The 25490-nt window shown below is 28.8% G+C and overlaps 9 protein-coding genes and 3 non-coding genes across 12 annotated transcripts; 5 read left to right on the top strand and 7 right to left on the bottom strand.

Moving 5' to 3' along the window:
- Window positions 1-457: 457 nt before the first annotated feature.
- Window positions 458-2587, top strand: YBP2 (Ybp2p; the record flags this gene model as incomplete). The annotated part of the gene is made up of 1 exon (XM_064858765.1): window positions 458-2587. One exon carries the CDS (start codon window positions 458-460, stop codon window positions 2585-2587), a length of 2130 nt encoding a protein of 709 aa, XP_064714588.1.
- Window positions 2588-2857: 270 nt separating this feature from the next.
- PKP2 (protein kinase PKP2) lies at window positions 2858-4360 on the top strand (the record flags this gene model as incomplete). The annotated part of the gene is made up of 1 exon (XM_064858764.1): window positions 2858-4360. One exon carries the CDS (start codon window positions 2858-2860, stop codon window positions 4358-4360), a length of 1503 nt encoding a protein of 500 aa, XP_064714587.1.
- Window positions 4361-4771: 411 nt separating this feature from the next.
- Window positions 4772-5461, top strand: GEP7 (Gep7p; the record flags this gene model as incomplete). Its single annotated transcript, XM_064858763.1, has 1 exon — window positions 4772-5461. One exon carries the CDS (start codon window positions 4772-4774, stop codon window positions 5459-5461), a length of 690 nt encoding a protein of 229 aa, XP_064714586.1.
- Window positions 5462-5722: 261 nt separating this feature from the next.
- RAD6 (E2 ubiquitin-conjugating protein RAD6) lies at window positions 5723-6389 on the bottom strand (the record flags this gene model as incomplete). Its single annotated transcript, XM_064858762.1, has 2 exons — window positions 5723-6181; window positions 6348-6389. The coding sequence occupies 2 exons, from the start codon at window positions 6387-6389 to the stop codon at window positions 5723-5725; spliced, it is 501 nt and encodes a 166-aa protein (XP_064714585.1).
- A 1526-nt stretch (window positions 6390-7915) lies between these two features.
- Window positions 7916-7990, bottom strand: PWA37_002162. The gene has a single exon. It is a non-coding gene; the product is annotated as a tRNA-Lys (tRNA).
- Window positions 7991-8998: 1008 nt separating this feature from the next.
- Window positions 8999-10933, bottom strand: SDS23 (Sds23p; the record flags this gene model as incomplete). The annotated part of the gene is made up of 1 exon (XM_064858761.1): window positions 8999-10933. The coding sequence occupies one exon, from the start codon at window positions 10931-10933 to the stop codon at window positions 8999-9001; it is 1935 nt and encodes a 644-aa protein (XP_064714584.1).
- A 3867-nt stretch (window positions 10934-14800) lies between these two features.
- Window positions 14801-16264, top strand: OLE1 (stearoyl-CoA 9-desaturase; the record flags this gene model as incomplete). Its single annotated transcript, XM_064858760.1, has 1 exon — window positions 14801-16264. The coding sequence occupies one exon, from the start codon at window positions 14801-14803 to the stop codon at window positions 16262-16264; it is 1464 nt and encodes a 487-aa protein (XP_064714583.1).
- A 401-nt stretch (window positions 16265-16665) lies between these two features.
- Window positions 16666-17085, bottom strand: ERV14 (cornichon family protein; the record flags this gene model as incomplete). The annotated part of the gene is made up of 1 exon (XM_064858759.1): window positions 16666-17085. The coding sequence occupies one exon, from the start codon at window positions 17083-17085 to the stop codon at window positions 16666-16668; it is 420 nt and encodes a 139-aa protein (XP_064714582.1).
- A 318-nt stretch (window positions 17086-17403) lies between these two features.
- On the bottom strand, window positions 17404-17477 carry PWA37_002158. The gene has a single exon. It is a non-coding gene; the product is annotated as a tRNA-Glu (tRNA).
- Window positions 17478-18406: 929 nt separating this feature from the next.
- On the top strand, window positions 18407-18489 carry PWA37_002157. The gene has a single exon. It is a non-coding gene; the product is annotated as a tRNA-Leu (tRNA).
- Window positions 18490-21959: 3470 nt separating this feature from the next.
- On the bottom strand, window positions 21960-22682 carry HRI1 (Hri1p; the record flags this gene model as incomplete). Its single annotated transcript, XM_064858758.1, has 1 exon — window positions 21960-22682. The coding sequence occupies one exon, from the start codon at window positions 22680-22682 to the stop codon at window positions 21960-21962; it is 723 nt and encodes a 240-aa protein (XP_064714581.1).
- Window positions 22683-23508: 826 nt separating this feature from the next.
- ECM38 (gamma-glutamyltransferase) lies at window positions 23509-25431 on the bottom strand (the record flags this gene model as incomplete). Its single annotated transcript, XM_064858757.1, has 1 exon — window positions 23509-25431. The coding sequence occupies one exon, from the start codon at window positions 25429-25431 to the stop codon at window positions 23509-23511; it is 1923 nt and encodes a 640-aa protein (XP_064714580.1).
- Window positions 25432-25490: the final 59 nt, after the last annotated feature.

The following is a 25490-nucleotide window of genomic DNA, read 5'->3' as shown; positions in this document are numbered from 1 at the left end:
TTGCACACACATACAATAATATCTTTAAGCTTGTTTTCAATTCAATTAGTATTGGACAATACCATATGAATTCCACTTCTATTTTAGTATTTCATCTTTGATATATAATCAATAATACTCCTGTACTTTTTTTAAGAATTTCAGATGTTTTCTTTAAAGACAAAAAAAAAAGTCCTAAAAAATCTATCGGAAAAAAAAGTTATTTACAAGAAAAAAAAAATATCACCACCACCACCACCGAAAGGCTGCAAATCTAATAGCTGAAAGGATAATATTATTAATCTAAACAAAAAACGTGATGTTGTAAGCATAGTTTTATCTAGTTAAGCATAATCAATTGGAAACACATTGATGTAGTGTGAAATATCAATCACTTCTCGGTGCTTTTCTTTCCTTTAATCTATTTTTAACAACAAGTAAATGCGTAACTACATACATCTACATATATATAAGAAAAATGGATTCTCAAACTAAAGATAGCTTGATTTCCAAATTAGAAAACGCTTTTATTGAAAATGTCAAGGATCCTGTTACGTTGATTACAATAATAGATCTTTATGCCGCTCAGTTTAATAAAGAAGGATCTCGGGAAGACATTGTAGAGTATTTGACAGCTCTCTATAAATTATTAAAAAGTAATAGTGATAGTATAAAAGAGATAGGTTGGGATATGCCTAAAATATTATTAGATTTTTTTACTCCAAAAAACGTAGACTTTGATGTTAAACTAACTAAAAATGAAATCATCACTAATGTTATTAAGTGTTTTAATCTAATTTCTCAGTTAGGTAACCCAAAGGAGTGTTTGTTAATAGGATGTAATCTTTTAGCATCCTTTTCTATTGACACAATCAACGGTGAAGATGACATAAGAAAGAGCCCAGACTCATGCACTCCTGATAATGTGGATTACACAAGGTTATCTATAAAGAATGCTAACAAAACTGAAGTGATAAAATCATTTGACCAACTGGACGATAAACAAGTAATTGGAGATGGTAAAGCATCAAATAAACCAACATCTGATCAATACGAGTATATTGCTAAAAATAAGGTAGAATTTATTCCTAATCTAAAATTACATCTTATTTTTCAATTACTCAAAGAAACTTTAAATAGAATTGATACCTTGTACCCATCAAAATTTTTAGGTATGGTTATATCTTCTATTTTGAGTTACCTAAAGGCAAATGTTAAGTTAATAGAGGATCCATCCTTCCTTCTTCATCGTGTCGGTGAATTACTGGTTAAGTATCAACCAAGCATCGTGCCATATAATGAAAGTCTTTCAATTTCCAAAGAAGATTATAATAAATTAGTCCTTGATGAAAATGCTATTGTTTTAAAGTTAGTACAAGAATTTTTGTCTATCATAATAAGCTTAAGCTATAAGAAAATTGAACCAAATTTTGACAAATTATACTATTATTCTTTAATGGGGAAAAATGAGTATATTAAGAGTTTAAACAATGAAATGGATAACAATTTTAGACTTTTGTGTGCAGAGTATCGCCTGTTAGCTGACAAATATCAGATTAATGTTGGAGAGGAATTTCTTAAATATTTGTCTGAAGTAGAAAAAATATATGAACCCTTTTTGAATAACATCACAGAATCCAAATCTGAAACAAATCAAATGTTATACCTATTATCATACACATATAATTTAAAAAAATCCTTGGATAATAAAACTTTGAAGCTTGATTCACAGGGAGTTGTCATGCTTTCTGCGTTTTATTTTATAAATAAAGAGAAAGATCTTATATCTGATATTAATACTCAATCACTTATTTATTTATACTTGGCATGTTCTACTGCATCAATACAGTCACCAGTATATGATAATAAGGGTTTAGAAAATGTTTGTAGATATTGGTTGTGGGTTTGTTTAACCCAAAAATCAATTGATTTAATAAGAACCCAGTTTAAAGAGATTCATCCAATCATTATTAAAACATTTTTACAAATGTTTTTATTAAAGACCTATTCTACTTTTAATAAAGAAATTCAAAAAATTTCATTAGCTTTATTCACTAGAATATTATGCTTAATTCCTGAGAATATATGTTATGATTTTATCTTTGATACTTTATTAACATGTCCTTATAGAAGTGTGAAGGTCACTATTTTGAAGATTTTGAAGGATTTAATGACAAAAAGTTCTACAACAATTATCACATTGGCAGAAAAATCTCTTGTATCTCCTGTTACAGATGGTATTCAAAATATAAGTATTTCTAACACCTCTGAACCACCAAAGCTGCCTCCTAGGCCATATATACCTATTACAGATGATAGAATGGCGTCAATTCATAGTTTGGCAATGATGGCAATAGAAAACACTACTTCAGAACTTAACTTTAAGAAGAGAGATGACATATTATTGACATTAAGTTACATGAATTTTTTTGTCGGATTGCGAGATAAATGGAATAGAGATCTACTACACGTTATAAATAAAGAGATTGACGATAGAATTACCAAAAAAATTTCATCTATAAAGAAAGATGATAAAGTTCCAGAATTACAATTTATAACACTTGCCAATGATACATTAGGTAGATTCTTAAATAATCAGACAACATGAGCAATAAGTTATCCCATGTTATTGTGTATATAACTGAGTATATATGTATGTATGCATTAGCAACTGGTTGACAGAATGATTTTTCCAACTTTTTTTTCTTTTTAATAAAAATAAATTAGAATAGACAGATGCTTTATATTTGAAAAGCTTAAGTTAGTCATAACAACATATAAATAAACTGAAAGTTTTGAAAAATGTGTTATACTATTGGAGTATTGGTATATCCAACTAATATTTCCCATATCTCATAAACTTATTTGAAAATAAAATATGTCATATGTCAATTGTCAAAAGGTTTTTGCTAGATACCAGCATGTCAAAGCACCTAAAAATATATCGCAAAGTGTGGATTTCACTAAATATTCACCAATTCAGCCAGTAAAGGATGGATTAGCACCATATATTTATGAAATCATGAAGGCTTTCCCAAATGGCTCCAGGTATGTTAATCAGCAACATTATTATCATAACCAGATGACTTTAATAAAAGAGTATGCCAGTAAACGTCCACATCCTGTATCTTTGACTCAATTAGCCCAATACTATGATGATTATAAGGGTCTTACCAAAAATAAAATTATCAATTCAGGTCGATTTGTTAAGGAAGAGTTAGCTATAAGAATTGCTGGTAAATTATTAGTCTTGCAAAATCTTCCCTTTGATGTTGTAAACAATTTTCATTTTGCACAAGTATATGAGTCTTATTATGATATTTTTGAAAGGTTTCGAAAATTCCCAGCAATTAAAACATTAGATGATAATTTGAAATTTGCAGAATTTACTAAGAAGATATTACAGGATTTTAACTGTTTAAATTTACCTCATTTGATTATGGGTGCATTGGAATGCTCTATTTTAGATTTATATCCAGCTGATAAAATGGATGCTCTACTGTCAGAGTTATTAAGAGCTCGTATTTCTAGGCGATTGATTGTTGAAGAACATCTAAGTGTTACTGCAAACTATATGAGTGGAAAGAAGGAGAATACGTTAGTCTTAGGCGATATTTTTCAAGAATGTTCAGCGATGGATTATATTATGGAAGCTTCAAAAACTTGTGAGAAATTTATTAAAGATGTATATTTTGATGATTTGCCTATGCCTAAACTCATTGTCCAAGGGGAAACAGATTTAAAATTTTATTTTTTACCGTCTCATTTGAGATATATGTTAAATGAAATACTTAGAAATATCTATGAGGCAACAGTGAAAAATTTTATTCAAAAAGGACTTGAAACGCCTGCACCTATTATTATTAGAATAATTAAAAATGAAGAAAGCTATATATTTAAAATATCCGATAGAGCTGGAGGTATTTTGCATCCAAATGAAAATATTTGGTCATTTTCTAAGTCTAAAGAAAGAACCAAAGAGTCTTTACGAAATTTCCATCGACTACCAGGTCTTCAGACTGTATCTTTGTATGATCATATATATCAGGATAAGATTAATACTTTTGAAAGTAGTGGGTCGGATGAGGAAACTTTAAAGAATTATATTATGACCAAGCCCTATTTAAGAACTTCTTTGGAACCAATATCTCATTGGGATTTAAAGAGGGGTTCACTTAAATGTCAAGCACCCTTACTCGAGATGTCACAAAGATCGTTTCGTTATAAGCTTGGTATAGGCCTCGCTATGTGTAAAGTTTATGCAGAATATTGGAATGGTGAACTATGTTTACATTCTATTCCACAGTATGGTGTAGACACAATTTTAAAATTAGGAAATTTATTAACACACACAAAAAAAAAGCAGCTAGATAAAGTTTAATCTAACCTCTTATTGATTTTCTTAATGAAATGAACAATTCTTATATATATTCATAAGAAACATTATTTATTATTCGTATCATATGTAGAACTATTTCTAAATCAGACTATATACATAAACATTTTGGACTGAAACTGAAAATGAAAAATAAAAAACATGTTCCATCGAAAGACTATATCTGTGTTCAAGATATATCTGAGATTTTAATCACTATATTTAATCGTAGTTTTGCTTGAATGTCTATTGATATTTTTTTGTATAATTGTAAAAGATAGTTATACTTGAGATTAGTATTTATTATTTTTTAATATTTAAAAAATATCCATTCTAATACCAGATATACTAACAGTAAGAATTCTTACAGTTAAATATTTGGGTAAATGTAATACTAAATCAACGTTTCGAAATAAGATGCAATACAGCATGTACCCATGGAAAAAGCTTAAAAGTTCAAATTATCGTTATATTTTGAAGCGGTTTATTTCTAGTTCCAGTGAAACTAAAAAATATATTAAGGGAGAAGTACCTAAATCATTATTAATAAAACAAGAACAACGTTTAAAGAATAATTCAAATAAATCTTTAAAAGATGGAAACTCTTTAAGTTTCGCCATATCGGACGTTTTTAATTTATTTAATCCTAATGCAGTAAATAAAGAAGATGAATCATTATCTAACAAAGAATATGAAGATCAACTATTCGAATTTATTAACAGTTCTAAGTTCAAGAATTTACTCAAAAATAAATTTCAGTTCGAAAATACTTCCAATACAGTAAATTTCTCTTCAATGATTAGTAAATTCAAGACACTGGCACCCGTGGAATATGATGCAATACATAAGTTTGTTATAGATACAGATATGTGCTCAAGAGATTGGAAAACACTTCCAATATATATTAAACAATTACAATATTTTATGGCATATGGTCCATTAGGTCCACGTAGTGATACAAAGTTTGATGAATCACCCTTTCTTTCAACAAAACCAAAGAAAGATATTTTAAGTAGCACCATACTTAGTGCTTTTATCTTATTATCTTCTATAGGATTTATAAAGCATAGTTTTCAAGATACAAAAAAAATTGAAATAACTCAATAAGCTTCGATTTCATATAGAACAATTTTCAAGTTCAATAATAGAATTTTTCTGTTGAAGTGAACTGTTCCGAGACAAAGTCTCCATTTTCCTGTGAATAGGCTTTTATGTATTTTTTTAGTATACAGAATGTTTATATATAAATAGAATTAATAGAAGCACGAATTATGTTTGCGGAATCTATCTGACTGATCAAAAGGATATGCACTAACTGGTTAAAACAGCTTAAAAATTTTTGATGGGGAATTTTTTCTCCATTATATTTCAGTCACTATCTTCTTCGTCACTATCTTCTTCCATATCTTCCATATCATCTTCCCAGGATTTTTCTACTGTTTCCTTTACTCTTTTAATATATTGTGACTTATGGTCTTTAAAGAGTGTGGCGGCCTCTACATTAGCTGGAGATGCTGGATTGGGGTCGTTAAATAAACTTTGAATAGATGTTAGTATGGAAGCAACATCATAAGTTGGAGTCCATCTATTTTGTAAAATATCCAGACATATTTCACCATTGGCATATACGTTTGGATGAAACATTTCACTTAAAAATTTAACATGCGGTGGTTTATTTGGATATTCTTCATCAAATTCTAATAGTAATCTAAAGGTACCATCCTCGTATGGTGTATCAGCTGGACCTATAATCATAGCGTTCCATATCATGACATTATCTGGTAATGGAGAAGCAGAGACTCCTGGTGGCGCATCTTCCTTCATACGCTATTTTGAAGAAGTATTGACAGCAAAGGGGGGAAATAATACAAGGTATATAGACATATAGAAATGTATTATTCTAATGTTAGTATTAATAATTCCAATTAATATAGATATAATAATCACTGTATTATTAAAAAAGAATGCATATATTTATTAATAAACAACATACCTTAAAGTCTCTCATAAGTCTTCTTCTAGCTGGAGTAGACATTTTGTAACTTTTGGATATCTATTAGCCTTGGTTTATTTAAAAGCAGTATTAACCAAAATACACAGTTTGGTGCGTCTTTGTTTTGTACTGAAATACTGTGTCCTTATTATTGCTATAACATATTTTTCTTATATATAAAAATGAAGAAAAAAAGAATATGCAGACAATGTTTAAATTTAGTCATTTTTAAAAGTATGTATAAAAAACAAAGTTACCGTAGCAGAGCAAAAAATTGTAAAACAACGACAAGAAAGCGAAGCAATATTATATTAAAAACTTTTGAAACATCTGATTAGGATCTATATGCCTGTGCTTTAAAGGATTTTTAGATAAGTTTTCAAAGAATTTCTCTTTTGAGTCTGGCTTTGGTATCAAATGTATATCAACTTTTTGTGAGTAGATGTGTGTAACTTAGAATGTTGTATGTTCGTTTTAAAAAACTAAAGTATTGATGAAAGTATATACTTTGTTTACCATTATATTATTAGTAAATCAATAGAGGGCTTATGATTTATGAAGGTGTTCAACCCCGAACGATATTCACATATTTCTTTTAATAATATTTTTGTTTAGCAACTTCTTAATGATTAACAAGTCAATAATAAATCGTCATTCAGATTGGCTTTATATCAGGGTTTATTATTGTTATTTATGGCTGATGTGAAATGTACATATTGTAAAGCATTATAAAGAGTTCCTGCATCACTGCAGAAGCATAAAAGTATACAATGACCAAGGTTGAGAATATATATGATTGCAAGCCTTTGACTTCGTATACTTATCTTTTAAATACATATTGATTATAGAGGTAATCAACGAGTCTCTTTTATATAAGTTTATGTTGCACATATAAGTTTTTACAGGTGATTGAGAGGCATAAGTCATATTATATGACATGAATTATCAGTATACTGTATCTTTCCAATCGATTTTGTAAATTTTTTACAACATGTTGTTATTGAAGGAAAGTTTGTTTATAGAGTGTAAATTGACAAGATATAATGGTATTGCAGAAGGCTACTGTATAAAGACTTAGACGGCATGATAAACGGACAAACAAGAAACAAGACGCATATATGTATATAGTAAGTATAGTGTCTCTTAAGTTTAGCTATTATTATTTGTGTACCTGACATTTTATCACTAAATTCATCTATGTAATTTTAGAATCTTTAGATTTATATTTGTAAGCAAAATTGACGTTGTCACACTATCTCCAATATCCAACGAACATTTAGTTAGTTACAGGTATATAATACTCGACTAATGTTCTTTATATTAATACATATTTATGTATCTCTATCTCTTGGAATTAAATAGTATTTACTTATGTATTTAATATCTATTCATTATTAATCTTAATACCTCTTGCCCGTCTGTTGCTCTCTTGTACTTATGTTGGTTACTTCAACTTTTATCTATGTTTGTAAAATTTTGCAAAAAGGAAAGTTTCGAAAAATATCGTCAACCACCCTCATTTCTCTAAACAAAACCCTAAAGTAACTTAGCAACAAAAAGCAAAAAGAAAGCCCTGTAGGGGGCTCGAACCCCTAACCTTATGATTAAGAGTCATACGCGCTACCGATTGCGCCAACAAGGCTTAACTCATTGGCATTCCTTCTTTTTACGGATTTTTAAATAGTACATAATATAAGATATCAAATTAATATTGTAATTTTATTGTATTCGTAATTCAATGAGATAAGTCACAATCCTATGATCATTCTGGTGAAGATGAATAGTTCAAAGTTTTTCAATTAGTTCCATTTCTAAATTTCCATTAGGATATCTCCAGTTATTGAAAAATCACATGTGATGGAATAACATGTATATCTATAAGATTCAGATAATTCAGTTATTTTGCATATATTCACTTTTAAGTATATTAGCAAAAATAATTATTAAGAGCATATAGTGCTCCCTATTAAGGTTAAAGGTGATTTATTCACAGTTTTTAATCTTAAAACATACTGAGAATACAAAATACATACAAAAAAAAGATACAACGGTAGTTTCAACGCACATACCATGTGTTCTATTATATTACAGAAGTTTATTGCTGAAATTATTATCAAAAAAATTGTATATTAAAGAATTCCCTAGTTAAATAAAGGCTTTATTTTAATAACAATTTATATATCTTTTTACTTACTATAAAAATATCCGTATATGACATATATAAATAAGTGATCGTTTTATGTTTAATTCTTTTCTCTTTTACAATTTTCTTGTCGATGTATCTGAATATTACATATAGTTTTGTCATCATAATACACTTTTTAATTGGTATAAGAATTCTTTAATATACAAAAATTTTGAGAATAACTCCAGTACTAATAAATGATAAATATAGAGAAAGACTACTAAATAGTATCAGACTATATATGTTGTTGTAATCTTTTGAAAGAAAAAAAATTTACGAAATTGTGTAGAAGGCTTAACCTTCAAAAATATTTAAAATTAACAACAAATGAACACTAGCTTTTCAAAAGATGTTATATAGATGTATACCTAAAGTTTTATATATTTTTAATATAATTAAGACGGTATATATATGTGGTTTATGTATGTATGTGTGAATGTATGGATACTACCTAGATTATATTGAATTACTTTCTATTTCTTCTTGCTTGTTGTGGATCAACTTGTTTATGCTGGGTTTGATTTCTTGCTAAAATACTTAATATATCGGTTAATGAGATGACACCAATCAATTTACCCGTCTTTCTATCCTTTTCTACTAAATGTGTTGAAAATGGTTTATTCATGTTGAAATCATTTTCTTCTGAGGAATGAAGTGATTGTTCAGGATCGGGGTCTGTGGTTAATGATGGTTGCACAATCCATAATCTATGTGATTTAGTAGCTACTAATTTAGCGATTGTTCTTGCTAAGGACGATGATGGATAAACGTGGAAAATAGGGAAGGAGTCCTTACCTCCATTCTCCAACCCTCTATTATTTAAAATAATGGTGATAAAATGCCTACAGGTATTCTGTAATAAAGGATACTGTGAAGTTCTAGTTAAATGTTTAACATCGGTAACCGAAATATTTCCGATCAGTATATTATTTGAATCTATGACTGCAATGGACGAGATTCTTTCATTATGCATCTTATATAATGCATTAATTAATGGTTCATCACCATGGATTGATATCACTGGTGAATTTCTTGATGTTAATTTAGTGGTCCTATTATCGTTAAAAACACCAATTTTCAATTTTTTTAAAGACATATTCAATAGCGGTTCTAGATCAGGAAATTGTCTTGCGTTATCCCATAGATACTTGACTAATCTTCTTTGAGATAATATCCCTTTAATCTGTGTCATATCTGGGTCAGTAATTGCGATTCTATGCACCCCAGAACCCAAAATATTGATAACATTGGATAAATTTTCATTTTCAGACAATTTATAGAAGGGGTCCTTTGGTGTGTATTTAATTAATTCTCCAACTTTAATATTTTCACCATTTTGACAATCTTTAGCAAGTTTTTCGTTATTAATTTTAATTTTATTTAAGACCAATAAAAGGTATGAGTTCAAATCATTATAATCGAAAGTCAAACAATTTAAGTCCTTTGGATGAGTCTGGACAGGTAATGAGGTCAAATGATATTTCATTAATGTGTTGAAGGCATCTTCGACAGAGATTAACGAATTAATAAAGATCAATTTATTTGATTCGATTAGCTGGGACAGTCTAATAAATTGCCAGTTTTGTTGATGTACAGTATTTAAGGATTGAGACATCATTGTCAAAGAAAAATTGGAACCATTACTGATGGAATGTACGATTCCATTACTATCACAATTAGATATGCTATTATTATTGTTACTATTATTGTTATTATTATTGTTATTATTGGTATTATTATTATAGATAATATTATCAGTATAGTTATTTTGAAATGAGGATAAGGATAAAGACATAGAAGATATGGATCCATTTGAAGATGTCATAGAGTCATTTGTGAATGTTTTTGTCAAATTTAAAGTAGCATGATCTATAGTACTATTAGTATTATTATCCACAAGGTCTATGTTATTATCTATTGAATTAAATACATGATGATTAAACCTTATAGTAGGTGCATTTAGAGTACTGTTGTTATTACTATTGATATTACTATTACTATTACTATTACTATTACTATTATTATGACTATTATTAATATTATAATGATTAGTGCTATTATTATTTATAATGGAACTATGACTAGTGGGACTATTGGTAATTGAGATACAGTTTAAATTAGTGTAACTATGTTTGGGAGTGGAATGAGTGGATAAACTTGAGCCAACAATATTATCAGACGAGGAATAAACATTTGATATAAAATTTGTGTTAGTGATGGAGATGGAAATATTATTATTATTGTTGTTGTTGTTATTGTTGTTATTGTTATTATTGTTCAATTGACTAGGTACAGATCTAGGTAATAAAGGAGGAGTCGATAGCATTTCTACTATGGATGCATGTCTTTTGTTTGGTTGATTGGGAACAGCTAACAGTATATTATCATTGGTATGTGGCATCTTTTATAGTATTTTAATAGAAATGTAAAACAATTAAGAAAATATGAGATAAATATTTTGTTTTCGAAAGGTAAAAAAACAAATGAAGAGAATTAATCCATATATATATGTATATATATATATATGTATGTATTAAAGATGCGAAATTTCCAAACTTTGTGTAGTGCAAAAGTAGAGTAACTTCAAATACCAATAATAATAATAGTAATAAATTTACTATCGACAAATACTATTGGGATTATTATTCTCAGTATTCTATGCAAACGTAGGGGGCGTATAAGGATATATATGTACTTGTGTATTTGTGTATTTATGTGTATGTGTATGCGTATGTGTATTTGTTTGTGTAAGTAAAAGTTCTTTTAATGCACTAAATACTTTTGTTTATCTTTTAACGTGTTTGATCTATAGTAACAGAGTGTCACGCATATAAAACAGAAAAAAAAAAAATTTACCACGACATTTAGCAAAAGCAAAAAAGAAATTCAAAAAATTCAAAGAAAAAGGAAAATTTTTTGTTTTTTTTTTTGTTGATTATTATCTAAAATTATTTTTCATTACAGCAGTAGTGTAATTTTAGCCATAGTTGTTGAAAATACAATGATGATGTGTTTTGAATGTTAGCGACGGAGACGGAGACGGAAAGAAAAATAAAATAAAATAAAATAAAAAAAAACAAGCACAACCGTTGAGGTGTATGGGTGTAAGAAGAACGTTTTCTTTTTTTTTTGGTTTTTTTTGTTTTTCGAGTTTTTCGCGTTTTTTTTTCGTCTCAGAGCAAACGAGTTAAGTAAGATAAAGGTTTCGGAATCAAAAATTCTATTAGAGTTCATTTTAAATTAATATAATAAGATAATATAACTTACAATAAGATATTGATGGCATTATAAGTTCTCAGCTATTTATAGTAAGAATATTAGTGTTACTATAAACTGTTATTATGTTACTCGTCCTCTTTTGTTCTACATACTTAATATATATATATAACTATCATACCCTATATTACATTTATTTAGATTATCACATATATCTCTAATCTTATTTCAGCAAAATGGGGGAAAGGAGGAAAGGAAGAAAAAAGAGCTGAAATATCCAAAACTTAGAAATACTGGAAAACAAAAAGATTAAAGCCTTTGACATAACAGAAAAATACTGTCTTTATCTACCGATGTACTTATTTCTTTCCTAAAAGAAAGGAATAAAGAAAAGATTCCTTCAAATAATTATAATCTTTTTATGATATATTTCATACATATAACGTTTAAATTGTATTGTTTGAGTTCTGGTTAATTTCCATAGATAAACTGATAGTAATATATTAATAATGTTTTTAGTTTACTTGTTTTCTTTTTATGGGATTAAGGCAAGATTTAGATTTTGAAAAATAAAATAAACTTAAATAAAATACCATATATGTAAGTCATTTATTTATTCATTATGTAGAAATAAAATTAAAAAGGTGTTAAATATTTCTTGGTCGTTAATATTAGTTAGAGTAAATTACTATGTGTAATTAATTTTCTTTTTTTTTTTTTATTGTTTTTCTTTTGTTTCTTAGAAGTATTTATTTTTTTAAAGGTGATTTTCTGCTAAAAAAAATTTAATTTCTTGTTTATTTTTCAATATTAATGATATTTTCTTAAATATCAACCATCCTCATTGACTGTACTTCTATGTACAGATAATGCAAGTGCTGCTACTAATGTATTGCAAGTTTCTTATAAAAGAGAAGAAAAAGAAAAAAACTACTTAATTAGTATTAGATAATCAGATGCATTACAATTACCACATATATAATTCCAGTTCGTGGTGAACTTGTTTAAATATGTGACAAAAGACATATAAAAAAAAATACTTGATATCATTTTTTTGAAAAAGTTAGATATAAATTACAACAAGTTGTTTTGTTATTATAGTTATATTGTATATATATACCATGTAATTCTTTAGAAAAGATGAGATATAAGAGTTCTTTTTTTATTACTTTTCAATTTACCTGGAATATCCTTCTAATACACTAATAAGCTTTATAGGTTAGGGGAGTATATATCATTGAAAAACCTTTCATGAAAGTGCATTTTAATTTCTAGGATAAAAATATATATATATATTTTTGCAAACAATTGAATTATAATCCCAAAAAAAGGTAAAGAGTTATCAACCACTTTCAGACTGCTTTTTTCTTTTTTTTTTTTTAAAAAAAAATAAGCAGTGTAGTTTATAAGCAGTTATTCGCTACATTTAATAAAGTAGATGGAACATACCACTATGAAAATAGATAATGTTGTGCCAGGAATTATAAATAGCCTAACAGTTAACTGGGTGAATACTGGAAGAACTCTTTCATCTCTGAGTTGTTATACCAACCAATTTAGACCTTCCAGCACACCAGGATCTCTTGAAATAATTGTGTCAGACTCAAGGTGTAACTATAAAAAATTTAGATTAAGAGAAAATGATAAATTCGAAACTTATTTGTTAAAAAAAAAAAGAAAACATATAAACCAATTTTTTCACAAACAACCAAGACTTACAGTCTGTTACTCTCATCTGCAAAGTAGCCAACGATCTTAAGCAGCCTAATAATACTATAACAAGTATAAATCTGTTGATAAACCATTGTAATTCAATGGAATAGGACAAACAAACTATTATCCAAAGAGTTGAACTCAATCAAGAAAACCCAATTTCAGGCTTCTTTGACAAACAAGATGTTTTTTTTCTCTTTACCTTCGTGAATCTTGATACAATAACGGACCCTTTATTCTATTCTTTATGTAATTCAAGTTGTCTTTTCTGTCAAGCTTTTTTTTTTCTTTTTTAATCGAATCGGTAATATCGTTCTTAAAAACTCTCAACCAATTTACACAAAATTTTGTATTTTCTTTTTTCTTTTTCTTTTTTTCTTGCTTTGGTTTTGTTTTAATTAATGAAATAAAAAGAAAAAAATCAATCCAATTCTTCGGAGTTAAATAAAAAGAGAAGGAGACAAAAATAAAAATGAAAACAAAAATAGATTCGATAAATGAAACACGGACAATTTTTTTTTGTTTTTATCTGTCCGACAATTGTTGAGAAAATCAAGATGACTACCTTTCTCTTAAACCATTAAGTTATTTCCTTTAGTAACAAACTTTTTCATTTTTTATTTCAAACCAAATAGTAATAATAATAAGAACAACAAAAACAACAACAATAATAATAAGCAGATTGGAAACATAATAAGAATAGTTAATTATTGTTCAAGCTAAAACAATTTATTATTCGAAAAATAGCTTTATTATTCTTATTACTTGTTCTGTATGTTTTTTTTTTAGGCTTGTCCTTCTTACCCTTTTCTTTTAACTAACAAGTTGATTAAAATGTGCAAGCCATAAAAAATTCCAATAAAGTGCTTTTATTACATCTTTTTTATTATATCCCTCTCAAAAGAACTATTTTTTTGTATCTCTTGCTTTCAATAGTTTTTGTTTGTTTCTACATAGACAAATAACAAGCTCAACAATTACACTTATTCAAAGAACACCTGTCAAATGGGTTTTATCCCTTTTTACAACTATCCTATTATTTTCTGTGCAATTCTATGTATCATCAACTGAAAACAAATCGTAAAATTGGCTATTGTCAATACTGAGAACAACAGTCAAAATATTTTTATTACTGGAATCAAACAAGCAAGAAAATATATAAATAGAGATGCCCTCTCGTATTCTAGTCGGGGCAGACCCATTCTGTTCACATCTAACTATTTCCCTCACTCTTCTTTCTTTTTTTTTTTGGGACTCATACTCTCCTAATGGATGCAACACACTACAGCTCATAAAGACACCATAGGTATACATAAACCAAATATATATCAATAAAAAGATGAGTACTGCACAACTGGAAGTAGAAACTATTTCTGCTTTTAATAATAGTAGTAATAATGATAACAATACTCAATTATATCCAGAAATGGATCTTAAACAAGCAAATATTTTAGCTACAGGGTTAAATAAAAAACAGTTAAGAGTTGTTAACGGTCTTGGATCCTTAATGGGTTCGAAAGAAATGACTGATTTGAATGATGATTCAAGAGAAAGAATACATATTTCCGAACAGCCATGGACTTGGAATAACTGGTATCAAAAATTGAATTGGTTGAATATTACCTTGGTTATATTGATTCCGTTATCTGGATTTATCGTGGCGCTATCTGGACTGGTTCCTCTTCAACGTAATGTCTTGATGTTTGCTATCTTCTATTATGGTCTTGGTGGTATTTCTATCACTGCTGGTTACCACAGATTGTGGTCCCACAGATCATACGACGCAAGCTGGCCATTACGTTTGATCTATGCTTTCTTTGGTGCTGCTTCCGTCGAAGGTTCCATTAAATGGTGGGGCCATTCACACAGAATCCATCACAGATACACAGATACACCAAGAGACCCATATGATGCCCGTCGTGGTCTATTTTTCTCCCATATGGGTTGGATGATTATGAAACCAAATCCAAAGAATAAGGCAAGAGCAGATATCTCCGACTTGAATACTGACTGGATTGTTAGATTCCAACACCGCCACTATATCCTTATCATGCTGTTAGCTGCCTTTGTTGTGCCAACTGTGGTCTGCGGCTATTTCTTTAATGATTATCTTGGTGGGTTTATTTATGCTGGTGTCATTAGAATCTTCTGCATTCAACAAGCTACTTTCTGTATTAACTCCATGGCTCACTACATTGGTGCACAACCATTTGACGACAGAAGAACTCCACGTGACAATTGGCTAACTGCTTTAGTTACCTTTGGTGAAGGTTATCACAACTTCCATCATGAATTCCCAACTGACTACAGAAATGCTATTAGGTGGTACCAATACGATCCAACAAAGGTTTTAATCTATACCACATACTTATTAGGGCTTGCTAAAGGTTTGAAGAAGTTCCCACAAAATATCATTGATCAAGGTGTTCTACAGCAAAAACAAAAGAAATTGGACAGAATTAAGCAAAGATTAGACTGGGGTCCATCATTAACTGACTTACCAGTTTGGGATCATGAAGAGTTTGAAGAACAGTCGAAATCTAGACCTGGTTTGGTCATTATTGGTGGAATTGTTCATGATATATCTTCTTATATCGAAGAACATCCTGGAGGTGAAACGTTGATTAAAGCTGCTAGAGGTAAAGATGCTACAAAGGCTTTTACTGGTGGTGTTTACCGTCACTCAAATGCCGCACACAATACTCTAACACAATTTAGAGTGGCTGTCTTAAAGGAAAGATCTAATGCTGCTAATCTATTTGTTGCTAGGAGAGGTGAACTCAATCAAAAGAAGAATATTTAAATATAATAAAATATGACCCCACTTTTTTTAATTTTCTATCTATTCGATCATTATGTATTCCCCCCCCCTTATAGATTTTATAGTACAATTTGTTTATTAAAACCAAACATATCTCAATTTTTAATATATTCACTTATTATCAAGTTTTACTGATAGGAAGAATTATACACCTTTTTTACAAGTACCTAGAGAGCTCTTATTCCTACCTTTTTCTTTGCCGTTTAACGTTATGTATTTGACACTATCTTAAAGAGTTATACTCCTGATATAATTATAAAATTACATAGCATATACACATATACGTATATATTAAAGATAAAAAGTATAGTATCGGTATATCCATATTTTTCCCAGTAAAAAAAAAAGGAATAAATAAATTATTCAATTTATCAATATTTAATTTAGTAATCGCTTGATGAACTTTCAATCAAAGCCATGATCATTCTGTATAAGTAGAAAAAGAACATTAATAAATGGAATCCTAATTTCATGAAACTCTCCCTCTTGTGCTTCCCTAAAGTTCTGAAGATTTCAGTGGCATCTAATAATTGAACTTTGTTATAAATCTTATTGACATTGTAAGCTAAAATTGGTAAGTTTAATAAGAAAACAAACCAGTAACCATTCAATAAAAATAATAAAGATAAAATAGCATGTAGAGCAGCTTCTGGAACAACTAGTTGATTAACCTTGGAGCATAATTCAATAGGATTAATATAATCAGCTTCCAGATCAGCGTATAGAATGGTAAAATGGACTTGTCCAAAAAGATTAATACAGTTTGCAATAACAGCTAATATAAATAATGATGCACTTGCCATTATAACTTATGTTTTTATTTTTGTTGCCCCCACGTTTTATAAGGTAATATATATATAGCTATACAGGTTCTCACAAAACTTTCCTAATCAGTTTATATTCCTATATTGAAATAAAGCTTGTTAAACGTATTTGTACACCAATAAATGACAGTCAAAGTATTTTAATAAACACTAACACAGGCAAATGGTGGAATCCTTTTTATCTCTATCATTCCATTCATGTTATTTTTCAGTAAAAAATTTTTTTCTTACTGCTTTTCGTTATTTTCGACCCCTACAATTTTCAAAAAAAAAAAAACATCTGGCATCGTAAAGTACACTCCGATGCGGGGAGTCGAACCCCGGTCTCCACGGTGAAAGCGTGATGTGATAGCCGTTACACTACATCGGAAAATCTTGTTGTCCTCTGTTGTAGATCAACCTTGATATTATGATTATAAAAATATTGTTAGGGTTTTGTGATGATTGTCAAGAAAAGTTCTAGTTTGGATCTATAGGACTTAGGGTTTGTTGATAAATCCCACATGATTGTTGAATACTATGTAACAAAATGAAACATTCATGAAACATTAAATAGCTAATTAAGGAGAAATGTATCTACGGTGACAGTCGTTACAGAACCTCAAATAAGAAACTATCAACCCATAGTTCATATATAAAGGACCAGTATCTTGGTATCTAAATTTATATGTTTGGTTGATTTATAAATATGTAGCACATTGTATAATACAAAAAAGAACAAGCAATAATCGTTTAATTCTCCTAGATATATATAACGTTCTTATATATTTGTTATTGCCCTTACTATTCGTTCAATAGTACTGTTAAAAAAATTGGTCCTAAGTCCAAACTATAACATCCTCTGCCATAATATGAAATGGTCAAATTCTTTTGTATATTTCGGGAAAGCGCAAATAATATTAACAGTTATTCAAATAATCAAGACAGTAATCAAATATAGTCGATAATATAATTACTAAAACGGTCATATATATTGAGCAGCTTTTTATCGAGCTGAAATATTTATTCGAAGTTACTTCTTGCTACTTGCTTGTTGTTCTATTTATGTTTATATATAATATATAAATTATTTACAAGAAACGGTTATGGAAGATGATCTTTTATCTCCAGAAAATGTTGTCCTTTTATGTGTTTTCTGGAGCTCGATCGATTATTCAGATTAGTACATTAATGATCTGACTGATTTAAACCCTAAAATTTATTACATTAATCTAGGTGCACTAGTGAATTAGAACTGCACCTCAATTCTTTAATCATAGTAATTATTTATCCTATTCTGCGAAAGAAAACAGGATGTTCCGGAGGGTTGGCCGAGTGGTCTAAGGCGGCAGACTTAAGATCTGTTGGACGGTGTCCGCGCGAGTTCGAACCTCGCACCCTTCATTTTTAGTATGGAATTGCAATATCACGTGTTATGAAGTATATTTAATGGTGTCACTTTAGATGATATTGTAAACTTTTTAATCAACAAAGCATCCTTATTTTCCATATTCATAAAGTTTGTATCTATTTACATCTACCTCTTTATCCAGTAAAGTTGGTTTGCATAAAATTGTGTAGTTAGTCAGTTTCAATATCCCATTGAGCCATATGGAATGAATTTATGGTCTGTATGGATCTATTTTATTATTATTATTAAAGTTTCGTTGTGAATAGCTTGTAGTTTGCGTATCATAAAAATAAGGGTTACTAAAGTTAGTTTAGAAAAAGAGATAAATAAAAAAAACAAGTTTAAATTTTTTATTGACTTTTTTATTTTTCTCAAAAGGTAGAAGACCTGAAAATATTTGCCAATTTTAAGCCATTAGAATTTTTTATAGTTTATTATTACCCTCTTATACTAACATACTGCTTGTTAATGAAGTAATTGACTTTAAAGTATATATCTTTAGAGAGCTATATTGATAAAAAAAGTATGATCCATAAATTTTACAGTTTGGATTATGGTAAATTTCTTTAGTTTTAATATCTTAATGGTCTCTATCTAAAACAGAATTTTTTTAAGTTTTAAAAAGATTATCAAACAGTTGATTAACCTTAATGAAGTTTTACTAGTTTCAAATTATAGACTTATACTATCCTTTTTGACTTTGAAAAAATTAATTTCTTATAGCATTACTGCGAAAACCAACAGATCTAAAATCAATTTGTCATATATTTTGAATATCACCAACAAATAATTTTTAATCTTAACCATACCCTAGATTAGCCATGACTTATTTGAAATAATTTAGGAAATTTAGTGTTGGAATATAAAAATATTTAATTTATAGCCAATATATATTGATTTCCTATAATTTTTGCATTTCAATGATATGTGTGAAATTTAAATGTTCTTATAAGTCAAATGGTAGTGACTATATTATTTTTAAATCATTTTATCACTATATTTATTTAATATGTAATAATAGCATATATTTTGTAATATTCTACTATTGATCATATTTTTGAAAATATTTCTAATTTCTCACATAAATATGTCTAATAACAAACAGAGTTTTGATTATATAATAGCTACAATCCTATTAAATTTTAAATCGTTTGAAATTTTTGTATTTCGTTAGTTGTATTCAAAATTCATAAAGAAACGTTTGAAAATGAATAAACTTTTTCTTTCCGAAAAGAATCTAAAGAAGAAATTACTAATAAATAGTTCCTTACTCCAATACAAGATTTGAAATGAATAAAAATTTTAAAACATTTACTAAGATCTATTATCAATGTGTACTTAATAAAATATTAATATTATTTAGTGGATCACCCTTCCTTGGTGAGTTCACCTGTGAAAAATAAAACAAATGGAAATAACCCAAAAACTTAACAAACCATCTATTTTGAAAAATGTGTGTATAAGTTTAGTCTGAGGAATTCAGTCGATGTTCCTTTTGCTCTTTATTTTTTAAATTTTATAGAAATAGTGCTGGAAAACGAAATGTACTTACTAAATAGAAATTATCATAACTATTTCCTAAAAATAAAAACTCCAGAACTTCTTTTTTTTGGTTTTCAAATACTAAAAATGGTAAATATATCATACCCTTACATTATAAAGAGTTATAAATATTCAATACTGAAGAGAAATATCAATAAAAAATTTCAAAAGTTATAGCATTTCTAGTAAACTTTTAATAATGTGGAAATGAACTAGCAACAATTTGCAACTCAAGAAAGTCAACATATACACAAATTAAGTTTAATAAATATTTTGTATTGAATATTTTTATAGTTCTTTGGTCTGTTAGTCCTTTTCATGTATCAATAAGTATGGTCATTTTTTTCATCCACCAATACAAATGATTCGTAAAAAAACCATAAATTCTAATAGCATTTTTTTCTTTGCCAAGAATAACAAATTCTATTGCTATTCTCATTTTCTTATACTGACTTGCTCTTATTCAATTATTTCAGAATACAAAATGTTTTTTTAAACCAATGGAACAAACTTCTTCTTTAAGTTTCTGGATATTACTAACTTCACAATTTTTCTTTTTTTTTTCTTTTTAGGTACAAGAAACTGTTTCTTCTAAAGTTTGTTAAAATATATCAACTTTTATTATGTAAATTTGGTATATTATACATATAATAGTTAATTAAATATTCTAAAATTTTTTATTCAAGAAAACATAAATATATTTAGAGATAAGCCTTTATTATTTTTTCAATAATAATTAAAAAAAAGCAAATCTCATCGTGTTTATATTTACACAACTTGTATAAATTCTTAGTTAATTCTTGCAATAAGTCAAAATAACTATAGAAGAAATATTATTACCAAACTATTAATCACACGGCTTATTCTTGCTTTAGTATTATCAAAACCAACAATCTTTAAAATCAATTACTAAAACAAAAGAATAACTAAAACATATTTTTCTAACAACCTTGTCCAAGCACATCTATTATTTTTTCAATAAATATGGATAAAAACAATTGTCTTTTTTTAATAACACAGTCCAACTAGACATACATCACTAGATTTTTGATATCATTGTTATGGTATATTATATATATAATTTTCTTTTTCTAAAAACAAAAAAGTAAGCATGAGTATATTTAAAGCTAGGAGCATAAAACAATAAACAAAAACTTATATTATTTTCATACAGTAGCAAATAGATCACAATATAAATGTCTTTTTTAATTCCAAAAATTATAAAAATAGCAAAAAAGTTTAACATAGAAATAATACATACACTTTCTGAAACTGTAATCAAAGTGGAATTTCCAACTTATCTAAATTATAAAGATTAGTCATTATAAAAAAGTCTGTGCAGGAAAAAAATAAGTACCTTCTAAATAATGCATATTCAATGAATCAATTTATTTTTATTAGTTAAAAATATATGTGTATTTAATTGAGTAGCTGTTAATTGTCAAATATTGACATGAAATTAATATACCAGAAATAGGAGTTTTACAATATTGAATATGCTATCAATACTATTTTTATAATATTTTATGATAATATTTGTATATAATATTTTTTTATATAAATATTTTCATCTTTTTTTTTTTAAAAATCTACGTGAAGATAGGTAAGATCACATACTCAAACTTTTTGAAAGATAAAACTAATTATCACAAATAAAATAAAATATATTATTTCTTATTTAACTATAGGTTCGTTATACTTATATATATATATATATATAACTCAACTAAAAACTCTGAATAGTTATCAATAACATCTATATTTATTTATCATTATAAGATCTATCATTTATATATGATTCACAATATTCGTGGATATTACAATTAAATGACAAAAATCAATTGTAAAATACTGATAGTATTGTTATTCCTAACAAAAATAACGCAACCCTTGTTTTTTTTTTTTATTTCTGCTTTTCTTGTTAGAAATAAGCTTCAATAACATCCCAAGTTAAACCATTAACTTCAACTTTGTCGCTCTTCTTGACACTAGCGAAAAAAGATGGGAATTTACTGACATCAGAACCAAACTGTATTAAGTTCTTGATCTCACCACTAACAGTTTCTACAGATCGAATAAAGTTCAAACCCTTAGTAGTGGACTTACCTTTTTGTGCCAAGACACCTTGAGCCCATCTACCAACCACGACTACCAAACCATAAAATTGGTCGTTATCAACTTTGAAAGTAACAGATCTACCCTTAGATTCTGCTTTATCTTGCATGACAAACTCGTCTCTTTGAGCATCAATAGGTTGCCACAATTCAACAAAATCAACACCATCTTTATCCTTACCAAATGGGTAAACAGTACCAGTTTCTTTTAACAAACCAGATTCCCAAGTTGCCCAAAATGTATCAACTGGACCTCTATGGGTATTAGGTGTTTGAAGATAAACATTTGCATCGAACCCAAAATCGAAGATCTGTTGACAACCATTTTCCTTATTGTTTACTTCCACTGTGTCGTTAGTACCAGCAAAAGCCCATTCCCAAGGGAACTCCTTTTCTTCCGGTGTGGATGGATTCAAAAGAGGACGCAAGGAGATATAGTGTCCGTTGTTGGAACCAGAAGATAAAGTCAAAGTTCTTTCATTTGCTTGACCAGCAACTTCAAAGGATATTCTTTTAAATAAGGATGGCATTTTGTTCTTGTTTCTGTTTTTATTTCTGTTTTGTTCTCTATTGACTTTCCATTTAGTATCGTTTAAGTCAATCTAAAAAAAATATAAAACGATAAAACAGAAACCAACATTAACCCGGCACCTTGTTTCAAAGCATCAATAATAACCGTATGGTTGTATATACCTTACACAACTTAAACTCAACAAAAAAAATAGTGCAGTTTAAATATTTTATATTTCATGCACAAATCTCGGATTAGGGAATTTAGATTTCAACCACAACAACCAAATTTCTACTCTATAAAATTGTCGTTTTATTTTTTTTTATTTTTCCCCCAACCCTCAATGATTTTTCTGAAAAAATAAAAAAATAACCTGACAAATATTAGGGTTTTTAAGACACAAACTTTACAAACCATTAGAAGAAAAAGAAATATAGGTGTTTGTGTGTAGTCTTATTTTGTTGGAAATAATTTCTATAAACAGTGGAAAAATGAGAAAGGAAGAGATTACTCAGTCTTCTTTTCAACTAATTTATTGCGTAGCGACCACTACTGAATGGTTTATGTACGGCAAAGATAAGAGAAGAATAATAGTTAATAACAATTAATAATAGTTTACCACGATTCCAACATTATATAGAGAATTCTTAAGAGAGAAAGATATAAATAAATACACATACACAAACATACATCAATAAAAAAACCAAAAAAGGATAGAAAAATCTATTATGAGATATGAAAATTCTTAAAGATATACTTTCTTTCACAATGGGTATAGTTAGAATAGCAATTACTTTTAAAAAATCCGAGCTAACCGATTGATTTCATATTCATTCTTTCTCCTATTAATATCCTTGTGACATCCCACGTTTCCTCCAATAATCACTTACACCGATCCATCCGAAACGATCTCTTTTAATGGCATTAACCACACTCTTTGGTACTTGCTCTATAACTGCGTAGCCCATCTCCTTTAGTTTGGCTATAGTTCCCTTTCCTATCATTGATATATTTTCTACTTCTACATGATCTGGCAACAATTGATGATGGACTCTTGGATATGCAATTGTCTCTAAGAGTGGCATCTTATACCAATATAATCTAATTAGACTCTGTAAGATAGCTGTAGTGATACGGGAACCACCAGAGGCACCAATGACCAAATCTGGCATGCCTAATTCATTCAAAACTATAGTAGGGGCCGTGGATGACAACGGTCTTTTCAATGGCTCAATCAAATTGTATATTGATGGAGCCAACTCAAAACTGTTGCTTTTGGATTCTTGAGCAAAATCATCCATTTCATTATTAAAGATTACCCCAGTTCCAGGATCATGCACTAAGGATCCGAATAACAAATTAATAGTGGTAGTCAATGAGACAGCATTACCATGATGGTCAATGATACTTATATGTGCCGTACCATGAGGTTCATTCATCTTATACTCTGGTTGATAATCTGTATAATTCGACATGGTATGAAATTTCAGAACATTATTTAGTGGATCCCATTCTGTTTGATTTTGGATTGATTGGTAAGCTTGGTCACTCCATTGATCATGCAGTACTTGCAATATTCTATCTGGCAACTGGTGCGTTTGATAGTCTCCAAGTCTACTCCTTGCACTTCCCATCCATTTCATAGTCTCGATAAGATAGAAATTTGTTTCGTCTGAATAATCTCCACCCATTGCGTCAGGGAAATGATCCATTATTTTCAGTGCTGAAACTAATGCTGCGCCAGAACTTGAACCACTACTTGTAACCACAGTCAATCCACCACTAATAGAGGAATCTAAACACTTGATTTTAACGGTCAAGGGATCTGTCTGATGTACTCTATAATTTTGAAAATCTTCACCTGTTATAATTCCTCCGGAGTTTTGTACACTTTGAACCATTGATTTCACTAAGGGACCATTTGGATCATAAAATGGGGCTACAGATTCATTTTGAGCCAGCATTTGTAACGTATGAGCCAAATTAGGCCTTTTTATCCAATCACCTTGTTTCAAAACCCCATTACCAGTTGAATTTAAGACAAAAAACCAAGTTTCAGACATGGAAGTAAATATAGGTTCATAAATCTTCAGAGTGGCACCCAGGATTTCGTCGACTTCCCAACCTTGATTACCCAAATCAATGATAGGTTTCAACAATTCAGACCACTTAACGCTACCTGACCCTTTTAATCTAAACAGTTCATATAACCCCAACAGTTCACCAGGAGTAGCAATAGCGAGCCCACCAACTTTTGTATTCCAGTCATTATCTTTATATAGTGAAGGATCTGATTTCAACGGTGATAGCTCTCTAAAATCAAGATGAATATTTGTCTTTGTAGAATGGTCGTGCATTACTAAATATCCACCACCACCTATCCCACTATTGAAAAAATTGACCATACCTATACAGAGAGTCAACGTGACGGCCATATCTGCTGCATTGGCGTTTGGATACAATTTGATTATTTTATCTATCACAAGATTATTACAGAATTGTAAATCTGAACTCAGGACGCCGTTTTCTCCATGGACTGCATATTTTATATCTGGAGTCAAAGAAGGTGTTCGATCGATAGGTGTGATATCTATATTGTGTTGAGGTAAATTACCTTCAATAAAGACTTTATTGAAATAACGATGATGATAATTATGACTATTCTCAGTATGTTCATCTAGCACATTGAAATTCAACGGATATGAGATGACTACATCGAACAGTACAAACAGATATAATGATAAAATTTTAATAAAAGACATTTTCATGATAATATATGACTTGCCTCCCTGAGATCCATGAACAAATATGAGAATGAAAGTATTGA

The sequence above is a fragment of the Arxiozyma heterogenica genome (assembly GCF_036370985.1).
Source record: "Arxiozyma heterogenica strain weizmannii chromosome Unknown scaffold_18, whole genome shotgun sequence".
NCBI classification, from domain to species: Eukaryota; Fungi; Ascomycota; class Saccharomycetes; order Saccharomycetales; family Saccharomycetaceae; genus Arxiozyma; species Arxiozyma heterogenica.
The sequence above is the reverse complement of the archived record's forward strand: the minus strand, read 5'-3'. Positions and strand labels throughout refer to the sequence as shown.